The 25,316-nt window shown below is 41.9% G+C and overlaps 2 protein-coding genes across 6 annotated transcripts in view; one reads left to right on the top strand and one right to left on the bottom strand.

The window, feature by feature from the left end:
- LOC124148036 overlaps positions 1-13,952 on the bottom strand; it is a 41,921-nt gene extending 27,969 nt beyond the window's left edge. The window contains exons 1-6 of the mRNA XM_046518963.2: positions 13,242-13,952; positions 10,685-10,834; positions 7,552-7,712; positions 5,947-6,154; positions 2,366-2,506; positions 234-369 (exon numbers count right to left, since the gene is read on the bottom strand). Of these exons, the coding sequence (XP_046374919.2) occupies positions 234-369; positions 2,366-2,506; positions 5,947-6,154; positions 7,552-7,712; positions 10,685-10,817 (779 nt within the window). The 5' untranslated portion in view covers positions 10,818-10,834; positions 13,242-13,952. The remainder of the gene's footprint in view (positions 1-233; positions 370-2,365; positions 2,507-5,946; positions 6,155-7,551; positions 7,713-10,684; positions 10,835-13,241) is intronic.
- Positions 13,953-16,906: 2,954 nt separating this feature from the next.
- The window catches only part of LOC124145510 (RNA-binding protein 33-like), a 52,751-nt gene continuing 44,341 nt past the window's right edge, over positions 16,907-25,316 (top strand). For 3 of the 5 annotated variants that reach the window (XR_007218800.1, XR_007218799.1, XR_007218797.1), the window contains exons 1-6: positions 16,916-17,026; positions 18,536-18,648; positions 20,066-20,132; positions 20,854-21,023; positions 23,151-23,190; positions 24,586-24,843. Coding sequence is in view for 2 of the 5 variants with exons in the window: in XM_048386631.1 (XP_048242588.1) it covers positions 18,599-18,648; positions 20,066-20,132; positions 20,854-21,023; positions 23,151-23,190; positions 24,586-24,843 (585 nt within the window). In the remaining 3 variants the exon portion in view is untranslated. Of the gene's footprint in view, positions 17,027-18,535; positions 18,649-20,065; positions 20,133-20,853; positions 21,024-23,150; positions 23,191-24,585; positions 24,844-25,316 lie in introns of all 5 variants that reach the window. The other 2 variants (XM_048386631.1, XM_048386635.1) reach the window with 2 other exon arrangements.

Below are 25,316 nucleotides of genomic sequence, written 5' to 3'. Positions count from 1 at the left end.
TGAGTTGGCTCTGATAAAGAAAGGTTTTGTTTGTTTGTTTACTCATTCGCCAGCAATATGCCCGCGATTTCAGATCACCATTTCAATAAGCGAGTTAGGACCAGGAAATGAAAGCATGAGCATCGACAAACGCTATCAATACAAGATGATACAGAATTAGTCACCAAACACTGATACTTGTTAGTGGCCTCTACAAACAAATATGGCAGACATCCTTCATTTCCCTAATTTACCTGAGTGAGATGTATTCAAACAACTCCTGGATCTTAGCCTTGAGTGCCACTGGCCCATCTCCTGGCTCACAATAGCGGAATATCCCATCTGTGGATCCAATCGTGCTCAGAAACTGGAGAAATTTGAAGTCATGGGCTGTAGAAATAAAATACAACCTCAAATGAACAAAATACCATAGCAACCAATTTAGCTTGTCATATGTTTTCTCCCACCAGCTACCTGCCAAGTGGTTAAAAGAGACACTGTGTTAAAGAGCCCTGGACTTGTCATAACCCACAAGCATTTTGTCGGTACATAGGGCTGGGCGATACACCAACTGTGCGATCCGTTATGTATCATGATACCTTGCTCACGATCCGAAACATATCCTGATACTTGCAAGTTCTCTTATCGATGGTGCATAAGCCATCTTTTTCATAGACAGAACGGCCAAATACTGGCCCACTAACAATTTACTGTTGGTAGTTTCAAGTACGGTGCAGTGGATGAAAATATGTATGTTTTCACTATGGCTACAATGTATGAGGTCTGTTTCTATTGGGCACAGCTGAGATATTGCTGGAATACTGATTAAAGTGCCTTAATACAAAATTCATGCAGTTAGGGTCATTGTCGGCACAACCACTACAAAAAGGGAAAGGGTTTATTTCAGCTGTCACATGGGCATTGTCACGTGTGCCGAACGGCAGGGGCAGGGACAGGTGACTCGGGTACTCTGGTTGGGTGGGTTCTGAGTAGGATTCGGGTACGCACAGGACTACCCAGACCTGTGGTTTGTCATGTGATATAATGTTTAATGTTTAACAATAAAACTCCATGTTTACACTACGAGTCGCTAATGTTTGCATTTCTCTCTGACTATGCACACATTCCTTCTGAATTGTATGTTTGAGTAAAGATAAAGCTTCAGTCCACTTCAGTCGATGCATGATCAGATCGTCTTATGCGAGTATCTGACTAATTTTCCCAGAACTCCAGCAATCAAAGATCTGAGGACATCCCATTACAGGTCACGTCAGACCGACCTTGTGCAAACTTTGACCGACCAATGGAGTGACTGACAAGATGTCAACATTAGTCGATCAGAAGTCAGCTTTTTCGTGTTTAACGGCACTAATTTAAAATTGGCGACTACGCTTCGAAACATATTTTGACAAATAAAAATTTGAAACCTGAACAAAAGAACATTCTAGAATTGCTAATAGATGTTCTAGATTGTATGGATTCAGTCGTTAAGCACGTAACTATCGTTTGGAATATCCTGTGTTAAAATTTTCGAGGTCGCATGATTAGAAATGACATTCCGACTGTCACTTTCATGATCTGGCAAGCGACGCTCTAATTGGTTGGATGAAGGGTCATTCTGACGTGACCCTAATGGGATGACCTCAGATCATTGTTTAGCGATAGCGAGAACTAAGATCTGATTTTAATTACCTTGAGGGCTCCGGTAAAACAATTCCCAATGGGACATGTTGTAACTAACTTTTGAAACCTACAGCAGGCATCTGGGTAGGGTAAGGTGATAGGGTTTAGGTACAAGGCTAGTAAATTTGGACTCGTCCCAGCCCTCGTGTGCTTAATAACTTCTGCCCTACAATTCATACTGCCAAGCTACCGTACATTTCTGTACTCCTAGTTTGTTAAGGTACATGTGTGGATACGGTTGGTTGGTTGGTTGGTTGGTTGTCTTACGCCCCACTCAGCAATATTCCAGCTATATGATGGCGGTCTGTAAACAATCGAGTCTGGACCAGACAATCAAGTGATTGATATTATGAGCATCGACCCACACAATTGGGATCGATGACATGCACCACCAGATCCTGTTTGTCGCCTCTTACGACAAGTATAGTCACCTTTTACGGCAAGCATGGGTTGCTGAAGACCTTTTCTACCCCGGATCTTCACGGGTCGTGTAAATACGGAAAGGGCACATGTCTGTTGTACCTTTGCCAACAACAACCCCAACACCCACATTCATGTTTGTGCTGAAAGGTCAAGATGATAATAAGACCAAATACGACCTGCAGATCCTTGTTTGATAAGGGAGGTAAGTCTGCACAGAGAATCATGGCAGCTAAGACACTATGGCCCCCAAATAAAAACATCAATGAATAAATCGACTTACACTGGCTGAATCCGACAGTGTGAATGACGACTTCTACACTCAGCGCTGACAGCCGAGTCTGCCATGCACGGGAGGCTGCCGCAGCACCTCCGTCCTGTCCATCAGTCAGGAATATCACCACCACCTTGGTGAATCTTTTAGCTGAATCAGAAGTCAATGAGATGCAGTCATCTATATCATCATAATCAGAAATATCTAACCAGTATCTTGCAAATGGACAAAGATTTAATGGAAGTAATATCAGCAGATTATTGCCCAAGCACGACTAAGTAGAGTGAACATGCGCTATCTGCGACCTGGTCACATTGCGATGACAAATACACTCAGAACAGGCAAATATGCTACAAAGGCATTTTATTTATTTAAGCTCTAATAAGCAACCCCTGAATTCCTAGACCAATCCATAAGAAAGCACCCTCAAGAGCACTGCACAAAGGTGAGGTGAAATTGGGTTTAACGTCGTGTCCAAGATTATTGCACTTATATAGCGACTTGCATTTACGTGTTTGTGTGGCGGCTTGTACTAGTCCGGACTGATGCCGATTTATAGTGGTAGCTCACTGAGATACCATGCCGCAGTTTAACATGAATACCCCACTCAGACACAGTATACTGACTCTGAGCCGACCAGTCCTTGTTTTAGCCCCTTAATGCCGAGCGCCAGACAGGGTAACAACAAGTACCATCTTTTAACGTCTTTTGGTATGACGCGGCCGGGGATGGAACCCCGGACCTTCCGTTCTCCTGGCGGATGCTCTACCACTAGACCACGGAGGCGGTCTCACTGCACAAAGCCCAAATTATATACTACTTTATATGTCTATGTAGATGAAATGTACAAGCTTTAAAATTATTTACCCAAATTTTAATAATGATGACTCCCTGAATAGAATCTGCCCTTAGCATAGTCGGACAACTCCTTTTTACGAACAGGTAGGTTAAGTTTGGTATTTCCCACATATTGCTGGTACCCCAACAAGTGTGTGGCTTTGTCCCAAGGAAATGGTATAAATCACATCCTATCAAATTTCATAAACGAACAATCAAAATTGACAATGGATCTATTTTTCTCTCTTATCATACCAAGACTAATTATTAAATATTATTTTCTAATTTTATCTTAAATATATTTTGACCATTAACCAAAGGGAGGGAGAACCATCATATAAAAAAAGGTTAGGAGTGAGATAACATTGTCATGTTACAGCTTTATCACAGCCGCCTGTACAAATTTTAACCTTCGCAAGCCTGATCTGTAACCTATACCTGGAGTATGTAAGGTGAAGATTGCTGAGCAGAATAGGTTCCCAATACCCCAGGCTTGTTGTGCTGGTTGATTGAATGTCTACCAGTAAATGTGAAGATGGGGAGATAAACCCCAGACTCCTACCAGACCAATGTCCTTCCCAGTGGAACGCATTCCTCACACTCCCAGTAACACCACAATCTCATTAAAATCAGATCTTAGTTCTCGCTACCGCTAAACAAAGATCTGAGGACATCCCATTACGGGTCACGTCAGACTGACCTTGCGCGAACTTTGACTGACCAATGGAATGACCAATCAGAAGGCAGCTTTCTCGTGCTTTACGGCACTAATTTCAAATTGGCGACTACGCTTCGAAACATATTTTGACAAATTCTCGATTACAAATTTGAAACCTGAACAAAAGAACATTCTGGAATTGCTAATAGATGGTCTAGATTGTATGGATACAGTCGTTAAGCCCGTAACTATCGTTCGGAGTTAAAGTTTTCGAGGCTGCATGATCAGAAATCACATTCCGACTTTTACTTTCATAATCTGGTAAGCGATGCTCTGATTGATCGGATGAAAGGTCGTTCTGACGTGACCCCTAATGGGATGTCCTCAGATCTTTGTTTAGCGGTAGCGAGAACTGAGGTCTGATTTTAATGAGATTGAGTAACACCACTGACACCAGTATGCAAAGCGGCCATGACAAGAATCTTGATTAATTTCCCTCTTACCACAAATGTGGTGACATTTATATTTTTGTGTATGCCATTCTAGTCAATGACAAATGAGTTTATGCTTGTTTGTTTGATCAGATTGGTTCGAGATGGCAGACGAATGTGAAAAACCCTGCTTGTCCCTTGCATTCTCACTAAATCAATTACATGATGCATATGTAGTTGAAATGAAATAGAAATTCAAACAAACAAAACAACTTGGTTGAGGGAAATTTCAAAGTTCCTCCTTGTAAGTCTTAACAGGTGAGAGAACCTAGGACTCATCTGAGCAAGTCTGAAGAGGGGGAGATAACCTAGGACTCCTCTGAGCAAGTCTGAAGAGGGGGAGATAACCTAGCATTCCTCTGAGCAAGTCTGAAGAGGGGGAGATAACCTAGGACTTCTCTGAGCAAGTCTGAAGAGGGGGAGATAACCTAGGACTCCTCTGAGCAAGTCTGAAGAGGGGGAGATAACCTAGGACTTCTCTGAGCAAGTCTGAAGAGGGGGAGAGAACCTAGGACACCCTGAGCAAGTCTGAAGAGGGGGAGATAACCTAGGAGTCCTCTGAGCAAGTCTGAAGAGGGGGAGAGAACCTAGGACACCCTGAGCAAGTCTGAAGAGGGGGAGAGAACCTAGGACTCATCTGAGCAAGTCTGAAGAGGAGGAGATAACCTAGGAGTCCTCTGAGCAAGTCTGAAGAGGGGGAGATAACCTAGGACTCCTCTGAGCAAGTCTGAAGAGGGGGAGATAATCTAGGACTCCTCTGAGCAAGTCTGAAGAGGGGGAGATAACCTAGAACTCCTCTGAGCAAGTCTGAAGAGGGGGAGATAACCTAGGACTCCTCTGAGCAAGACTGAAGAGGGAGAGATAACCTAGGACTCCACTGTGCAAGTCTGAAGAGGGGGAGATAACCTAGGACTCCTCTGAGCAAGTTTGAAGAGGGGGATATAACCTAGGACTCATCTGAGCAAGTCTGAAGAGGGGGAGATAACCTAGGACTCCTCTGAGCAAGTCTGAAGAGGGGGAGATAATCTAGGACTCCTCTGAGCAAGTCTGAAGAGGGGGAGATAACCTAGGACTCCTCTGAGCAAGTCTGAAGAGGGGGAGATAACCTAGGACTCCTCTGAGCAAGTCTGAAGAGGGGGAGATAATCTAGGACTCCTCTGAGCAAGTCTGAAGAGGGGGAGATAACCTAGGACTCCACTGAGCAAGTCTGAAGAGGGGGAGATAACCTAGGACTCCACTGAGCAAGTCTGAAGATGGGGAGGTAAGCCCAAGTTCCATCCCAGTCTATCTCAAGCTCCTCACAGCGATATCCCGCAGAGCTCTCTAGACTATCGCTGCCACCAGTGAAAGCTCCCCTCTGTGGTGATAGGTGGCTACAACATGCTTGGAGTTGAACTCGCAAATGACTGACCGTTATGTTTACAAATAAGTGATGACTGCCGTGATGCTGAATACTCTTGTCCCTGCTCAATTATTTTCTTTGTCAATTTGAATTTCTGGTGTCATGAAGGTGTCCTGTGCTGGGAAGGAGCGTGGGTATGTCTAAACAAAGGGAGATAACCCAGTGTAAATCTAAGCAGCGGCGAAAAACCTAGGAATCTTACCCGAGTTTTCTGCAATAACTTCATCAATCTTTCCAAAAGCAGCACTGAAGGAGGTGCTTCCTCTGCTATTAAGGCTTCCAATCACTTCCTTGAAGTTGTTCCGAGTGTAGTTGATATACTCCGCCCCGGTGTCGTATGTAATGACGTCCACTTGGAGACCGCTGTCGTCAAGACTATCTGTGATGACATCCAATAGAGCTTGTTTCACCTGTGAGAATAGGACAGGGCTTGATGAGTTTTCCCATGCTGTAATCAGCAGCAGTTAAATTCTCCTTGCCTCAAAAGTCATCACACAAATTATGCCTTGTTTCTCAAAACCTCCCAAACATCTGACATTCTTGTAAGCCAAAATTTGTTACATTTCCATGTATGCTAAATTTGCTGATCAAATATTTTAATACATTCAATTACACAATGGTGATAATGATACAACCAGAGCTGCCATCAATTAGCTGGAATATTGCCGAGTCCAGCGTTAACAACAAACACTGATACAACCCATCACTTTAGTCTCTCACCCTGTAACACGGCTTTGTACGCAAATGCTCATCTGCTTCTTCATATTGACCCTATCATCCCGAGGCAAGAGAGTTAACTGACTTTAAAAGTCCAGTTTCCACCCTTGCCTAAACTGGGCTGGAATTCCTGGGCTCGATCGCAGCGCCACTAGTGGCTATTACGAGTTATGTCAGTTCTAAGCCTCTCCTATGGACCAATCAGATTCCACCACTTTATCACTTGCATTTGTTTCAAACAAAATGGCAGCTCCATGTAATGATGATTTGATCGAAAATCAAGATCAATATTGTGATAAAACGTGTCTTATTTTGCATTGTGCATCAAATCACGTGAGCACCTTGATTATAAACATGAAAAGATTTAGAAAATATCTGTTGACAACGAGTTGGGGGTGCACATTCTTTGCAAATACTGCAGTCGACCGAAATCTGCAAGACAGTTTACGAACCAGATTTCGATTTTGTTGCGCGATTTTGATTGGACTATGCATAGGCTTGTTAGTGCAGCCAAAATGTTACTCCATAATACCAGCCTAGTTCGGCAAGTGTGGAAAGTTAACTCACTTGCCTCAGGAAGATGTATTGACCAATGTGACACATGAATGAAAGTTTTCATAGACTAAATGGTCGTCTACAAGTTCACAAGCAACAGAAAATCATTTTCAGTGAAATATTTTGCATGGCCATAAATACCATATTTACCATGATAAACAACCTGGGTGAAACTGACAAAGTGAGGCGCTTATTAAAACCATACACGAACAAGTTACATTTATCATCTGGTAGACATGTTGAACACAATCTTGGTTCAAACATCAACAAAACTTTTTTAACATCTTTTGGTCAAACGCCTGACCTTCCACTCTCTAGGCTGAAGAAATATCTGCTAGAAAACAGATGTCACCGGAGGTCAAACCAACGAGCTTCAGCTCTCCAGACAGACGCTCCATCTTCTAGACCACAGAGGCGGTCTACTCAAAGATATGACATCAAGGTATTCGTAGAAGTCGACATGTGTTACCAATACATGTGCTTTATATTGTGAGTAGCCAATCAGATTGCTAGATTGTATAATGATTGGTATTACCTGATTCCATGGGTTTCCGGACATGGAGCCACTCCTGTCTGCGACGAGGATGAGCTGCGTCTTGTCATTGGGCATATTGAGCAGCTCCGTCAGGTTGCTAGGGAGACCCACAGCAAGCTTCATGGTCTGCTCGTTCCCCGTGCATGCATCACTCTGGGGACCTGGGGAACAGAACACCATGGACATATTGCCCATTATTATAATATTAATACCGTATTCAACGTAATAAGCGCCCCACTCTAATAAGCGCCCACAGCGATATTTGTTAATATATTGGCAAGTGAACAATCCCAATTAGCATCCCTTCCAAATGATCAATGTACACAAGACTTACTTATTTGTGTATAATACGCACTCATGTGTAATATGCACCCTTAATTAGGGGCAATTAAATTCTGGAAAATATATCTGTCATGTTTAATACAACAGACTTTTCTTTTGTGTCTTTTCAGGTTGTCAGCATAAACCACAAAATTTACGATCTTTCAACTCTGTTTTTTTTCATCAAAATTTTATTCTAATAAGAGCATCCTATTACTAATTTTGAGAGCGCCATGGGTTCTTATTGTGTCAAATACAGTAGTTATGGTGTCTTTAGTTGCTGTAGTTGCTTTCACCTCACATATGTAAACCGGTTAAACATGACATCATAACGTGACAAAAGGTTCGACGACTATACAAGCTTAATGAACACTGGATGCGTGGACACACACAACATATTCAGATAACTTTTCAAGGAACTAAATTACAAAATGGAAATGACAACTTGTTTTATATTTTTGACCCAACCTACCAGGGAGGGATTGTCACAAAAAATACTAAAACAGTCTGGCCTTATGTGTACAAGGTAAAGCATCAATAACGTGTATTTTGTGGCCATCCCATAATAGGATGCAAACCACGAACCTTCTGATGTGAAGGGGGCAGTGTGGGAGCCCGCTGGCTACAGCGTTCACTCATCACGTCACACACCCGGGTTCTGTTCCCCATAGCGTACAATACAGTTTGATTCTGTGTAGCCTCTGGTGGTGCCTGAACAGTTCTGTAACTAATTACTGAGCACTCTATTTCAACATAATCCCTGTGGTCCACACACTGCCAATGATGCTGGAGTGCCTGGTGTTAAAGGTGTCGGCCTGGTGTTAATGGTGTCTGCCTGGTGTTAAAGGTGTCTGCCTGGTGTTAAGGTGTCGGCCTGGTGTTAAAGGTGTCTGCCTGGTGTTAAAGGTGTCAGCCTGGTGTTAAAGGTGTCTGCCTGGTGTTAAAGGTGTCGGCCTGGTGTTAAAGGTGTTAAAGGTGTCGGCCTGGTGTTAAAGGTGTCGGCCTGGTGTTAAAGGTGTCGGCCTTGTGGTGTTACAGGTGTCTGCCTGGTGGTATTAAAGGTGTCTGCCTGGTGGTGTTGAAGGCGACTGCCTGGTGGTGTTGAAGGCATCTGCCTGGTGGTGTTGAAGGTGTCTGCATGGTGATGTTAAAGGTGTCTGCCTGGTGGTGTTAAAGGTGTTTGCCTGGTGGTGTTAAAGGTGTCTGCCTGGGGGTGTGGAAGGCGTCTGCCCGATGGTGTTAAAGGTGTCTGCCCGATGGTGTTAAAGGTGTCTGCCTGGTGGTGTAAAAGGTGTCTGCCTGGTGGTGTTAAAGGTGTCTGCCTGGTGATGTTAAAGGTGTCTGCCTGGTGGTGTTGAAGGCGTCTGCCCGATGGTGTTAAAGGTGTCTGCCCGATGGTGTTACAGGTGTCTGCCTGGTGGTGTAAAAGGCGTCTGCCTGGTGATGTTGAAGGTGTCTGCCCGATGGTGTTAAAGGTCTCGGCCTGGTGTTAAAAGTGTCTGCCTGGTGGTGTTGAAGGCGTCTGCCTGGTGGTGTTGAAGGTGTCTGCCCAATGGTGTTAAAGGTGTCTGCCCGATGGTGTTAAAGGTGTCTGCCTGGTGGTGTTAAAGGTGTCTGCCTGGTGATGTTAAAGGTGTCTGCCTGGTGGTGTTGAAGGCGTCTGCCCGATGGTGTTAAAGGTGTCTGCCTGGTGGTGTAAAAGGCGTCTGCCCGATGGTGTTAAAGGTGTCTGCATGGTGGTGTTAAAGGTGTCTGCCTGGTGGTGTCAAAGGTGTCTGCCTGGTGGTGTTAAAGGTGTCTGCCCAATGGTGTTAAAGGTGTCGGCCTGGTGGTGTTAAGGTGTCTGCATGGTGGTGTTAAAGGTGTCTGCCTGGTGTTAAAGGTCTCGGCCTGGTGTTAGAGGTGTCTGCCTGGTGATGTTAAAGGTGTCTGCCTGGTTGTGTTAAAGGTGTCTGCCTGGTGGTGTTAAAGGTGTCCACCTGGTGGTGTTAAAGGTGTCTGCCATGTGGTGTTAAAGGTGTCTGCCTAGTGGTGTTAAAGGTGTCCACCTGGTGGTGTTTAAGGTGTCTGCCATGTGGTGTTAAAGGTCCTTCACAGCAGAAATGACATCATCATTATTTGCATCCTCATGCAGTCATGGTGACATCTTTTAGTTTTCCACAATGTTTTGCCTTGACATTTTCACACAGTTGCCTCACTCCCTCACACAGTTGCCTCATAAGATCAGCTATCAATGATCTGAGCTTCCGGGAGGTATTCCACCAGAAAGGTTCCTTTGGAATCCCAGAAACTGTAGCCATTACATTGCCAGCTGATGGAACAGTGAGTATGATTGGCAATATTCAACCAATATCATGGCAGGGGACACCTAAAATGGGTTTCACACATTGTACCCATGCGGGGAATAGAACCCGGATCTTCAGCATGACGAGCGAACGCTTATACCACTAGGCTACCCCACCGCCCTGATGTAACTGATTTTGCCTTCTTCTGGCTGATAGTGATGAACCCAAGACTCATCCATGGTCACAAACAGACCAACAAATTTTGTGTACTTGCATGGTTCATAGTTAGGCTCTTCAGTCACCCCTCAGTTTCTGGTTTTGCCTGCAGTGAAATAGCTGGAAAATTGCTAAAAGCAATGTAAAACCCACGCACGGTATCCACATGACCAAAGACATTAATCCTGTCAGCAAGCTGAAAAGGTGAAAATGACATCCCTCTGTGAGATGACTCCACGACTTGCTTCATGTAAATGATGTTTACAGTCAATGTGCACTTTCATTGTGTTTATTATACAGGTAAAACTCACTTGCGTCCTTATCTGCACCTGCTTCCCCCAAAGCCTGGATGGTAACCGACGCCTTCAGAGGATTCCTGGCAAACTCCTCTTCCAGGAATTGGACATACGAGTCAGTCATCATGTTGTTGCCACTTGCCGCCATGTTTTTTCTTGATGTGGCTGAAACAAAGAATGGAAGATTATTTGACTGAGAAAGTGAAAGTGAGTATGGTTTTACGCTTCTTTAAGCAATTTACCAGCAATATCACAGCCGGGGACACCAGAAATAGGCTTCACGCATCGCACCAATGTGGGGAATGAAACCTGGTTCTTCGATGTAACGAGCTAACGCTTTAACCACTAGGCTACCCCACCGCTCCGAGTGAGTGAGTGAGTGAGTGAGTCAGTCAGTGAGTGAGTCAGTGAGTCAGTGAGTCAGTGAGTGAGTGAGTCAGTGAGTGAGTCTTTCAAACTTCATGGGTTGTAGCAATAATCCTACTGACACATTGAGTTTCACACACTCAATTCTGTTGTTCGTTGCCTTAATGCTTGAACATTGCCATCTTCCCGAGGCAAGAGAGTTAACTGACTATAAAAGTCCAGTTTCCATCCTTGCAGAACAAGGCTGGTATAATGGAGTTACATTTTGGCTGGGCTAACAACGATTCTATGCATGGTCCAATCAAAATCGTGCACTGAAATCGAAATCCTGTTCATAAACAGTCATGCAGATTTTGATCGACTGCAGGATTTGCAAAACATGTGCACCGCCAACTCAATGTCAGCAGATATTTTCCAAATCTGTTCATGTTTTTAATCAAGGTGCTCATGTGATTTGATGCATTTCACGATGTAAGACCCCTTTTATCACAAAATAGATCTTCATTATCGATCAGATCGTCCTGACTCGGTGCCACCATTTTATGTGAAGCAAACACAAGTCATAGGAGAAGTGGAATCTGATTGGTCCATAGAAAAGGCTTAGAAGGGACATAACTGGTAAAAACCACTGGTGGCGCTATGATCGAGCCCAGTAATTCCAGCCTAGTTCGGCAAGGGTGGAAACTGGACATTTAAAGTCAGTTAACTCTCTTGCCTCATTGCTGAAAGTGCACAAATCCATTTTACTCTTGGGTTTCTATTTTAATTGGGTTATTACACTTTTCATTGGGTAACCAATATTCTTTTACTCATCTATTCATCACTCTATTGGGTTTTTACCAAAATTAGTGAACATTTTAAGATTTAAAAAAATGAAATAATGTTTCAGAAGTATATAACTGTTCTTAATATACAGGCTTGACTCGGAAAGTAAATTCCTACCCCTGACCTTCACAGGTCACCAAGAATAAAAAAATACTATAAAAGGCAAATCTAGGATAAAAACCGGAGGATCCCTTATGGCCAAAGGGAGGCAACTCTACACAGTGAATTGCAGCACCTTTTGTGACTGAGGGTAAGGAATACCTGTAGGATACCTAATAACTGTTCACAGGAACTTCAGATCACCTTTTCACAAATCACGGATAAATATAGTGTACATTAGTTCATATTTCATAGAGATAATATTTACTTATCAATCTCGTAGCAACTTTAACCATATCATTATCTACTTTAAGTTTGTGCATGTATAAACATCGACTGTTACAGATAAACTTGATGACATCTTGTCAGACAGACTATCATGGCCGTTTCTTGATATTTTAGGCAACTGTCCCCAAAATTTACTACCTGGTATTTCCAGTTTCGATTTAAACAATGATAATGAATAATAACAATTCAAAAGAGAGAAAAAACACATTTTACCAAAAAAAGTGTCATGAATTTGCAAATTCATGCTAACAGGGCTGTTGAGAAATAACATATCACCGCTAATTTGTAAAGTGAAATATCAAATGATGGCAAATTAATAGAACCAATGACGTATAACGAAACAGGTATGCCCTACCAGCATGACAGGGCCACCCTTGCCTCCCATTAAAATGAATTAGAATATAACTGGAAAATAATTGTCTATAGATTTCCTGATTGATTTCTTGGTTAGAAACTCAAACAAGTTGATTTTTTAAGTAATCGCTTCTGCCAATTAAAATAAATTAACATAATCATATGGAAAATAAGTATGCATACAGTAGAGTTCATGATTGTTTGGTCAGAAGCTGAAACAATTTGATCATTGATGAAATTTATCAACCGGGCATCAGTAATAGACAGTGACATCAATATTATTTACACAAATAGACCCATAAATATCCAGGGTAGAATAGGTCTTCAGCAACCCATGCTTGCTGTAAAAGGTGACTTATGCTTGTCGTAAAAGACGATTAACGGGATCGGGTGATCAGGCTCACTGACTTGGTTGATGCATGTCATCAATCCCAATTACGTGGATCAATGCTCATGATATTAATCACTGGATTGTCAGGACCAACCAACCAACACAAGTACAACTCACCAAACCAGGAAGTGATCTCCTGGGTGTTCTGTTCATGTGCTGTGATACATCACTGATACCACATAAGAAAAAAGCTATCAGGTTCCTAAGTACAGCAAATTAATTTCCTGCATCAAAAACGCTTGAAAATACCTGCAAAATCCACAGATTTCCGATTTTAACGTCCTTGAGTTGAGGGTGTCAGCAACTGGTCAGTTTTGTGTTTGCTTATTACAATCAGAAGCAACGGAGAAATTGTTTATCTCTTACATGTCACTGGCATGAACTATATATGGAAAGTTGTACTCTTCCAGTTGATGTTATATACTCGTCCAGTTCTGTTGGTTGCGACGGTGTTTCGTCATCCTCTTGTGAAAGAGTTTAGATCTACTAAAGGGGCGTTGATAAAACGGCGACCCGCCTTCAAGACGCATTTGCATGTTTCATATTTCTAAAGTTTGCATCAGACACATCGCATCTCGAGTAAGCGACGTTAACAATCCAAAGGTCTCACAGAAACTGCTTGTTCGCCTAATGATGCAGTCATTAAACGGAGGCGAGAACTAAGGTCCGATTTTTATTCGACTGACGTGACCTAGATCTACGGCAGAGATCGTCACGAGAAGTTCTGGTGCTGAATTCTAAAGCCAAGGTGCTCCGTAGAAGCACAAACTCCGCTATTTGCCTTTCATGTTTTCGACGCTGATGAGTTTAATGTTCGTAAGAGACAGGATGAAGTTATGACAGTGATTGAAAGTAGTTAGCTATTTCGATCGAAATAATATTTTGACAATTGCCATGATCACCCGAAACGCGTGCTGAAATGAGCTCCACAGCAGCGTGTGAACAAAGCGAATATGCACCGTTTTCCAAACTTTAGCATTGTACGGAGTTATGAGAGCAATTGTTTACATCGGATGTTGTGACAGCAAATGCTATTTTCTTTTATATTTTCTTGCAATATCGATATTAGTCATTATTGATAAAAATTAATATCATTACAATGTCCCTGTAATCATTGTCATCAAATTTATCAAAATGCAATAAACTGAACATCTGTCTACATATATATATGTGTGATAGAGAAGGCGCATTTCTAAACCAGTACCAGTTCAGACTGGGTCTTGTCTACCGAGCAGCGCGTCTTAAAGGTAATAACAGTTTAACATTTTATCATACAAAACCGTGATTTAATTTAAAACGGGCTGTGAAAATCAATATGCATGCAAGCACATTTGGTTTGGATGTTATACAGACATCAGATTACCTATGCATCAGAGGTGAGGTGAAATTGGGTTAAACGTCGCGTCCACGATTATTGCACTTATATAGCGACGTGCATGCACGTGTGTGTGTGTGTGTGGCTGCTTGTACTAGAACGGACTGATGCCGATTTATAGTGCTAGCTCACTGAGATATCATGCCGCAGTTTAACATGAATACCCCACTCAGACACAATATACTGACTCCGAGCCGACCAGTCCTTGCTTTAACCCCTTAATGCCGAGCGCCAGACAGGGTAACAAAAAGTATAACGTCTTTTGGTATGACGCGGCCGGGGATCATATTGTGATTTGAAAACGTGTTTTGTTAAACCAGAGACCATGTAATAGAGGGACGGCCCTCCCCAACAGTTTATCACTAACCATCAGCGCTACGGTCTGGCATGTAACCGAAACACCCCGACACCCTGCTGTTAACCCCCCTGTTCCGTTGCAGATGCGCAATAGATGCGCAGATATTCACAACTGACCATTCTGGTAACCACGTAAACGATATTACATAATATCCGGGGCTAGAGTTAATTCCCTCAGTCGGGATTTATCAATCTTCCAGAGGCAAGGGTGTTAACTGACTATACAAGTCCAGTTTCCACCCTTGCAGAACTAGGCTGGTATTATGGAGTTACATTTTGACTGGACTAACGAGTCTATGCATTGTCCAATCAAAATCGCGCAACGAAATCGAAATCCGGTTCGTAAACTGTCTCGCAGATTTCGGTCGATTGCAGTATTTGCAAAGAATGTGCACCGCCAACTCGTTGTCAACAGATATTTTCCAAATCTTTTCATGTTTTTGATAAAGTTGCCCACGTGATTTGATGCACTTCGCGATGTAAGAACCGTTTTATCATAACATAGATCTTGATTAACGATCAGATCGTCTTGACTGGGCGCCACCGTTTTGTTTGAAACAAATGCAAGTGATGGAATCTGATTGGTCCATAGGAGAGGCTTAAAGGGACATAACTCGTAATAGCCACTGGTGGCTCTATGATCGAGCCCAGGAATTCCAGCCAAGTTCGGCAAGGGTGGAAACTGTACTTTTAAAGTCAGTTTACTCTATTGCCTCGGTAAGATGAGATTTATCCGACTACGACCAGAGACAATCCTTAGCGGATTACAAAGATTTTTTTATCATATCTCTCATGTCAGTTGGCTGCAAATTATTCGCTGTACATGTGTGTCTTCCACGACATTTATTTCAATATACTTTCGCCACAGCCATGGCTGACTTCATTCACTGGGACGATTTCGTCTTGGGCCAAGACCACTTGGAGAATTCCCAATCTACGGCCAGGGGTTGGTTTCGGATGACTCTTGGTCTGAATAGAATGACAGTGATGCTACCGCTACAAAGCCTCCCAAAACCTTTCACTTAAAGAAATAGATAAGAAATGAAAATATAACGGATGTATTCAGTGTGGGACAGGGCCAGACTCTCCGCGTCCAATGTTTCTTGACTTTATGTGCCCTGTCCGAGATGTGCACAGGGCCACGCGTCATCACCATGATAACAAGTGAATCAACTCGAACACCACATTTTTTAACTCGGTCAGAGCTCGGTAATCCTTCTCGAACTCAGGAAGTGTAAATAAAACTCATCCAGACGCAAGGAAGACACTTGTAACAGATCACCTTATTCCCGATGTTCACAAAATATATCTCCAGATTATCTTCATATCATATAATAAATAAATCCAGGCTAGATTTTCTTGCAAAAATGTGTGGTCATCGGTTGGTCTTTTATGTGTTCTCTGGTTCAACAAATATGCCATTTTCAGCTTTAACAAATGTTGCACGATTCGCCGGAGATTAGATTCACTATAATAATAAGAAGAAGAATTTTATGTATTCTCTGGTTCAACAAATATGCCATTTTCAGCTTTAACAAATGTTGCACGATTCGCCGGAGATTCACTATAATGATAATAATAATAAGAAGAAGAAGAAGAAGAAGAAGAATATTGGATATCATGCACAAAGCGCACAGAGAATTATTACCCCGTCTATGGATCAGTGGCACTTGATTTTTCATTTTCAGCTCCCTGGGAAGTATACAAACCAAGCTGCATGTTAAAGGCGCTAGAAAGTTAACAGTCAGTATTTCATCCTACCGGGTACCTATTCACTGCTGGGTGAACAGAGGCATATTTTAAGTCATGTATTCAGTGTGGGACAGGGCCAGACTCTCCGCGTCCAATGTTGCTTGACTTTATATGCCCTGACCGAGAAGTGCACAGGACCACGCGTCATCACCACGAATCTGTCCATACACCGCATTTTTTAACTCGGTCAGAGCTCGGTAATCCTCCTCGATCAAGCGTACGAGCGACGCATTTTAAGAGACATTAGTGACTGGTGATTTATTGAGGGACCTCCATTCATGACTGTATCATATATTGCTGACACCCGCCTCATTAATGTAACATCCTTGTCCCCACCCCTCCTCCACCACCAATACATGTAATATCGACTTTCAAAATGTGCCTCTCGGTATTTGGATTATTTCGGAATAAAGTCCTAAATTTTGACATACCCAAAGACGCCATTTTATTTTGCGCGTGAATATCCTCCAAGTAAATCTCAACCTAAATCATGGATAACTGCGGTATTCTACGGATTTGTTGTTAAAATGCAACTAGGCGTGCATTAATTGTAAGTTTTAAAGTCTTCAATATCTTTATATTTCCCAGCCGAAAGTGTCCTTGACGCACATGTGAATACTTCTGCATCTGTTCAACAGGTGCCCAGTTTTCGAGCACTGAAGTTGCCTGAGAAGTGAGATTAAGATGGGCAGATGGGATATTAGTCAATAAACCTTTTGCCCTCTTATGAATATTCCACGAATATGTCATACACCATTAGATATTAAGCAAATGGCAGCACGCCAAGTATGAGAGGGAGTTTGTTTTCAAAGTCGTTAAAGCCAATAGGCCTAAAACAAATGAAAATTTGCCAACGAACAGTGATGATTTCTTACACCATCACATTTTTATAAATGGTAAGCAACTTCTGAAAAACTTTCTGTGTTTATACGTAGCACAGTGCCCAGATGATGTCTTGTTTCTCTGTGGTTCCTTCAGTAATTTAACCAAGATATGATGATTGTTGCCAACCTATGAGTGATCTTCATCCCAAACAGGTAGATGTTTGGTGAGTTCGTATTTGTAGCTATTCATCCCATATCCCCGTGTTAATGGTTTTCATACACTTAAAAACATTCTTAGTTTTCTCACAAATCAAAAGAACAACTGTAAAACATCTCCCTCACTTATAAAAGACAACTTTATAACAAAAACAGACCATCATCTGATTATTTACAATGTCAGTGTGACACCAAACCCCTTGTTATAGCTCAAGTAATCAAGTTAAACATGGCCGTCCGTAAACATACGATCCGACGAAACTATCCACTGCTCCACTTTTACGAGCCGCCATCTACTCAAGCAACACATTTCTCCACTTGTGATTGATACTAATAATAACTTAATAATATTCTGGTGGAATAGGTCTAGTTACTCCTAAAATGCATTGTTGGATAAAAAACAACTCTGCTCATCAATAAACATGATAAATGCTATCCCAACTGAATATTGCAAATTAGTTGTTGTTATGAGCTGTTCCGCGTATCCCCGTTACCCGAACTTATCAGTTGCTGGTGTCTTAATCATAGTTCAAAATAGCCGCCTGACCGCTGGCCAAATGGCAGTGTCCTATATTGAGGTAGTAGTAGTAACGTTTTCGTAAAGCTGGCACAACTGTCCAGTTGAAAATTATTGTCTATACATATTTATTTCTACAGATCATCAAGTCAGTTAACATTGTTAAGGTGTTACTTTACATGTTTAAAGTATGAATTGTATAAATGAATACCTTAAACATGTTAGACATGTAAAACTTTCTTTGCTTTCTTTTTCTCCAACATGTCCAATGACCACTGCTTGTCATAAGAGGCGACTAACAGGATCAGGTGGTCAGGCTATCTGACTTGGTTGATGCATGTCATCGTATCCCAATTGCGTAGATCGATGCTCATGATGTCAGTCACTGAATTGTCTGGTCCAGACTTGTTTATTTACAGATGGACATCATATAGCTGGTATATTGCTGAGTGTGGCACTAAACAAGAAACAAACAAACTGATTCCATATATTGATGTTTCAGATATGTCATGGTAGACCATAACAAGAAGATGCCACTGATTGCATTTCTCAAGTAACTGACATCATGACAACCAGAAGTGGGAAGAGGAGGCCCACTGAAGTATCTTGGGACAGGTAGCTATCCTTCACCCACAGCATTAAAAATTGTCACTGCTCCTGTTGTCCTTGCCAGACGGCCCACTACTTAAGCATGTTAAGGTATCATAAGGACTAGCAGAAACCTGTGTGCGAAATACGCTATAGTCGGAAAGTGCACGTTAAATCTCCTATATCAGTCAGTCAGTAGCAGAAATTAGCCATTTGTAAGGGTTTTGTTATATGTTATCATCATAAGGACTAGTGGACTAAAAATGTTAGTTTCTACCGCTGCATTGCAGATTTGTATCTGATGATATGATGGAGTATTAGAGTGTTCAAAATTAACCATGAAAGTCAAGAGGGCCTTGTCATAAACCAAGTGTTTGCGTTTACACAGTCCCATGTACAAAAATATGCAATGAAAAATACTCGAACCTAAGAAAACAAACCTACAAGCGTCTCCAAGATGCATTAGAACTACAGAACAACTTCAGAATGAACTACACAATGTTTAATACTATAATACATGTTTTTGTTCAACTCTATGAATTGATGCAAGGATGATAGTAACTTGTTTTTACTACAAAAAAATGTGTGAACAATTGATTGCTATTTCCAGCTTATTTTACAAGAGAAATACACATTTAATCTTTATCTCTGCGTATGAAATATTGTCCGACATACAGTACACAAGTACCATTGAATTTGTAAATCATCATATCTAGTGATGTTTTTTGTAAATATGCAAACGGCAAAACAAGCACACAAACTCCTATTGTCGCCATGACCATAACACAAGATGTGCAGTAAAGCAATGTAAAGTTCAGTAACTGCATGCTCTAATGGACCACATTGTTTTGAAGTATTGTGGCATTTCACCGCCAGGGTCGCATGCTCGAGACATGGAATAGTTGAGGATTTGTTTTTTTAATGGAAATAAAAACGAAACATGGGTTTAAGCATGCCGACTTTATGATGATACGGGCGGTGTCTGAGAACCAGGGCTATTTATATTTGTTTTAGCCTTGTGGCATCAGGACATCCAAGAAAAGTTTTAAAGTCGGTTTTAAGAACACATGTTAAACCCAGCTCTTCCTTATGATGACAAATATATGTCGAGGGCACGGGTGGCCCAGTCGTCTAAGGTGCCATGAATTGCAGTGTAGAGTTCCGTCCCATGGGCATGCCAGAAACCCATGATTGTGGGTTCGAATCCCGGTTCGCCCCGATTATGTTTCTAGGTTTGTCAGCACCATACCCGTGCTCATGGATTTCACCGAAGTGGTAAACATCTGAGACCTGCATCACTTTGGGCTTTTCTCTCACATTAAGCTGGCACGCCCTGATATAACTCGAATACTGTTAAAAGTGGCGTTAAACCCAACTCACTAACTCACAACAAATACATGATACAATGTTTCTGCTTAACTTGCTTGCATCTTGTTTTTGCCAGTGATGATGACCTTCTCCAGGAAGATATTGGAGGAATTAATGCCTTTCCTAAGAGTAAGGTGAGCTTGGTAAGAATACTGTATGTTTACCATGTTTAGAATGAGGAATAGCGGTATAGGCATTGCTGTTTTGTTGGTGTACCACAAGAATATTCTCCTTGTGAAGAGTCTATTGAATCATTGAGGAGACATGTGGCCCAGTCATCGAAGGTGGACCATTCCAGCTATATCCGAGGTAGAATTGGTCTTCAGCATGTTCAGCAACCCATGCTTGTCGTAAGAGGCGACTAACGGGATCGGGTGGTCAGGCTTGCTGACTTGGTTGATGCATGTCATCAATTACAGTTGCTTGCTTTGATGCTTATGATGTTAATCACTGGATTGTCTGGTCAAGACTCGATTACTTACAGACCGCCATCATATAGCTAGAATATTGCTGAGTGCTGTGTTAAACAACAAACAAACAAATAGCAGATGTCAGTCTTAAATGATACTGTACCATAAAAGCCTGCAACACAACAACAATATGTTTCCAGAGCAACAGACCATGATACAATGTATTTTATCTGATTTTTAATGCTTTAGACATGATGTGAAAAGGTTTTTTAATCCCTTAGTAATTCATTGTGTAAAACAATATTATTTGGTAAAAAAAGTCTATGACAGATTTCAAGATTGATTTTGGGTTGGAAACTGAAATTGATAAAATTGGTTGGATCAACCGTGCATCTCTGTATCAAGCTGTATTGTGTTGTGTGAGCAACATGTTAAAACATGCACGATGTTGCAGGGTCACGAATCCGAAGAGGAATACGACGAGGAGGCACTTCTGGGGAGTGATGATGAAAAGGGAGATAAGTCTGGGTATGCCAACACGACAGAGGAGGGCATTTCCCTCATTGAGGATTCTGAGAGCTTCAACCAGACGGGGGGCGACTCACTGGAGGGAGGGATGATTGAGTAAGGAAACACAGATAGAAATATTTAGGCCAGTGGTTGATAGCATGAGCAATGAACCATGCTACCAGGACACAATGACACATGATCACCCAGGTCACACATTGTAGCCAGCCAAAGCAGGTGACTTGTTGATGTAAATTAAGACACATTTCCTCCAAGAATCTTAATGTCAGAAGTGGTAACGTGCAGATATTTATCTAGGGCTGGTTGTTTGACTACAGCAAATTTGAATTTGGAAATTACTTGATTCTGATTGGTCGATCAGAGGTATGGAATCCAATGTTTGTCTCAGATTGAAACAGCCAATTTGACAGCCACATCAGCACGGAAGCTATTATTTAAGGAACAGTACATCCTTAGTCATTGTCAGCAGGCATTGTAAATAATTATATATACAATTATAGGTTACAAAATACAGAATGTGGCACTACATTTTTTGCAGAAAACACAATAGTAATCAACTATCTACAGTTTTGGCAGAAAACAATAAAAATCGACTGTCTACATTTTTGGAAGAAAACACAATAGAAATCGACTATCTACATTTTTTGGCAGAAAAAACAATAGTAATCAACTACGTATCTACATTTTTGAGGAAGAGAATATATGGATGTCAACTTCTTTATTATGAGGAACACAGCGTTACGCAGTATATGCTTACTAATTCATCAGGTGAATGATGCCATGAGGCAGAGAGCATATATATGTACATGTAAGGACAACAAAATTAATAAGATAACAAAAGGTGGAAAATAACAAAGGGTAGAAACAAACAAGGGAAGCCAACAGATGATTGGCGCTGAAAGGTGATTAGCAATAGACAATGGAAGCCAACACTTTACGATAATTAGCGCTGAAGGTATGGAAGCCAGTACTTAGTCAGATAGATAATAGGTAATGGGCAAACGGGAGGCCGCGGGTAATTAGCACTGATAGGTGAAAGAATGGACATAGCAAAGGGCAATTTGAAGCCAGCTAGGTGATTAGCACCGACAAAGATCAAAGCAATAAGTCTCAAGCACTAGGCAGATAGGTTCCCTAGTCATGGTACATTTTTGACAGAAAACAAAAGAAATCAACTATCTACATTTTTGGCAGAAATCAATAGAAATCAAGTTGTAAGCACAACAGAGAAGTAGACATGTGGCACTATTCCAAATTTGACTGCTGTGTCGCATTTTCATTGTCAGTGAAGAGTGTTAAGTCTGAATATCATCCCATAAAACCACTCTAAATCATTCATCCAGTCATATTTTTCAGTCAGTCAATACACAGCTTTTGCAATAGCTGCCTGCCCGCTATCCTGTGGCCAGTAGTTTTCTTGGGGGGAGAGTTCTCTTTTGAACCCCCTATCCCGTCTTGTAACCTTTTTAAACTTTAAAGTTTGAACATGTAATTCGATTCAAAGATTCACTATATGACTTTCTCTAGACGCTATTTGTTCCCCCATTGGCTGTGTAATCATAGTTACTAAGCATTATCTGAATACGGGCTAATTAGAGCACAGTAAACAGTATTGTAGCACTCCTATTATACTTGGAAACAGGAATTAGAAGTTGAATTTTTTGTGTGTTCCCAGAAATGAGGACCAGTAGTCTTTGGTGTGGTGATCCGTGAAGTTCCGGGGTAGAATAGGTCTTCAGCAACGCATGCTTGCCGTAACTGGCGACTATGCTTGTCGTAGGAGATTAAAGGGATCGGGTGGTCAGACTCGTTGACTTGGTTGATGCATGTCATTGATCCCATTTGTGTAGTTCGATGCTCATGATCTCAATGACTGGATTGGTCTTCAGCTTGTCATAAGAGGCGATTAACGGGATCAGTGGTCAGGCTCCCTGACTTGGTTGATGCATGTCATCGATCCCAATTGTGTAGTTCGATGCTCATGATCTTAATCACTGGATTGTCTGGTCCAGACTTGACTATTTACAGACCACAGTCATATAGCTGGAATATTGCTGAGTGCAGCGTTAAACAACAAACACACAAACTTTGCTTTGGGATAGTGTTTGTGAAAGGTGACTAATCCCCCTGGCCAGTTTGACTTGACTTTTGTCATTCGTTCATCATACAGTCCTATTTTTCTTTTGAAAGATCAGTATTGACATATTTTCATCTCCCCAACAGGCAAGATGCAGGAGGCCTTGATGGGGCCCAGGATGCTGAGGTGAGTGTTAACTGGTTCTTTTCAAAATGGTGCAAACAATCTAAAATGTTCATTCTGTATCATCATTGTATGAGATAAGTTCCCAGGAACCAGTTCTGCCCAGCAACCTTGGCAGTAAGATGATCGGGGGTGGTCGGGTAGCCTAGTGGTTAAAGCGTTCTCTCGTCACGCCGAAGACCCGGTTTCGATTTCCGACATGGGTACAATGTTTGAAGCCCATTTCTTGTGTCTCCCGCTGTAATATTGCCGGAATATTGCTAAAAGTGGCGTAAAACCTCACTCACTCACTCACTCACTCACTCACTCACTCACTCACTCACTCACTCACTCACTCACTCATTCGATTCCCCACATGGGTACAATGTTTGAAGCCCATTTCTGGTGTCCCCCGCTGTAATATTGCCGGAATATTGCTAAAAGTGGCGTAAAACCTCACTCACTCACTCACTCACTCACTCACTCACTTAAAAAACATGTTGCTGCAAAATGTTGTGATTTGATTTGTTTGCTAATATAGCATGAGGTGAGACTATATTAGTGAAGTTAAGGATTCATCCAAATGAAAAGTAGGGGATAAAAGAAATCTTTTAATTCCAGCAAATGCAAATTTGTTTTTCCCCACACAAAATGCGTACAAAATATTACACAGAAAGACAATAACATACACACAGCAGCATAATCAGATATGTTTTCGGAAGAAAGGACAGCATAAACAAGTTGTCTTTTCTTAATTTTTTTCTCACCAACCGATCAGGCTTTTGGGCAAACAATAAGTGTAACTAACTGAAGAAAAAACATTCTGATTCTTATCCAAAAAACTGGCTTCCTCAGGAGATATTGCTTCGGTGAGATCTAGTGATATCTCATAGGAGATATCGCTTCAATAAAATTGAATCTCAATGCTATGGAGACCATTGAGATGTCAAGGATTACCATGATGTTACAATCAAATGGCATCACTAATCTCTCTGCCACTGAAACTGGACTCGTGAAGATCCAGGGTAGAATAGGTCTTCAGCAACCTTGTCGTAAAAGGTGACTATGCTTGTCGTAAGAGGCGACTAAAGGGATCGGGTGGTCAGACTCGCTGACTTGGTTGATGCATGTCATCGTGTCCCAATTGCGAGGATCGATGCTCATGATGTCAATCACTGGATTGTCTGGTCCAGACTCAATTATTTATAGACCACCATCATATAGCTGGAATATCACTGAGTGCGGTGTTAAACAACAGGTTATTACTGTTTACAAACTGAAACAGTTGAACAATGATCTGAGATGGAAAATAAAATCTCACCCATGCATATTTTGTCATCATTGATATCAACACAAGTGAGTAAAAGAAAAAGAAAAAAATGTCTGGCTTAAATATATTGTTCTTTGTTTGTTTTTCAGGCTTTGGAGATTGCTGTAGATGATGAAGAGATTCAGGACCTTGCCGAAGGTCTTGATGACTTCAACCCGGACAGCTATAATGGCGACCAGTATGACAGTGGCGCCCTCTACGATGAGGGGGGCTTTGAGGGGGGTGAGCAGCCGTACACCCACCATGGGGAGCACTACCAGGGGGAGGATTATGAAGCGCAGCAGTTCAACCAGGAGGGGGGAGAGGGGCAGTTCAACAGCACCCAGGAGGATGTGGAAGAACCAGAGGTAGGTTGTTGTATGTGTACCACCATTTGGACTCCAGGGCAGTGCCTCACATTCTGCTTGTTTCCAACAGAGGATTCAAGGCTAAATAGGTCCAAGATTTTCCATGCTTGTTTCCAACAGAGGATTCAGATTCAGGGCTAGAATAGGTCCAAGATTCTCCTTGCTTGTTTCCAACAGAGGATTCAGGGCTAGAATAGGTCCTTGATTCTCCATGCTTGTTTCCAACAGAGGATTCAGTGCTAGAATAGGTCCTTTATTTTCAATGCTTGTTCCCAACAGAGGATTCAGTGCTAGAATAGGTCCTTGATTCTCCTTGCTTGTTCCCAACAGAGGATTCAGTGCTAAAATTGGTCCTTGATTCTCCTTGCTTGTTTCCAACAGAGGATTCAGTGCTAGAATAGGTCCTTGATTCTCCTTGCTTGTTCCCAACAGAGGATTCAGTGCTAGAATTGGTCCTTGATTCTCCTTGCTTG

The sequence above is a fragment of the Haliotis rufescens genome, unplaced genomic scaffold, assembly GCF_023055435.1.
Source record: "Haliotis rufescens isolate VD_foot unplaced genomic scaffold, xgHalRufe1.0.p SCAF_10, whole genome shotgun sequence".
In the NCBI taxonomy this organism is placed as follows: domain Eukaryota; kingdom Metazoa; phylum Mollusca; class Gastropoda; order Lepetellida; family Haliotidae; genus Haliotis; species Haliotis rufescens.
Note: the sequence above shows the minus strand (reverse complement) of the source record. Positions and strands in the feature narration are given on the sequence as shown.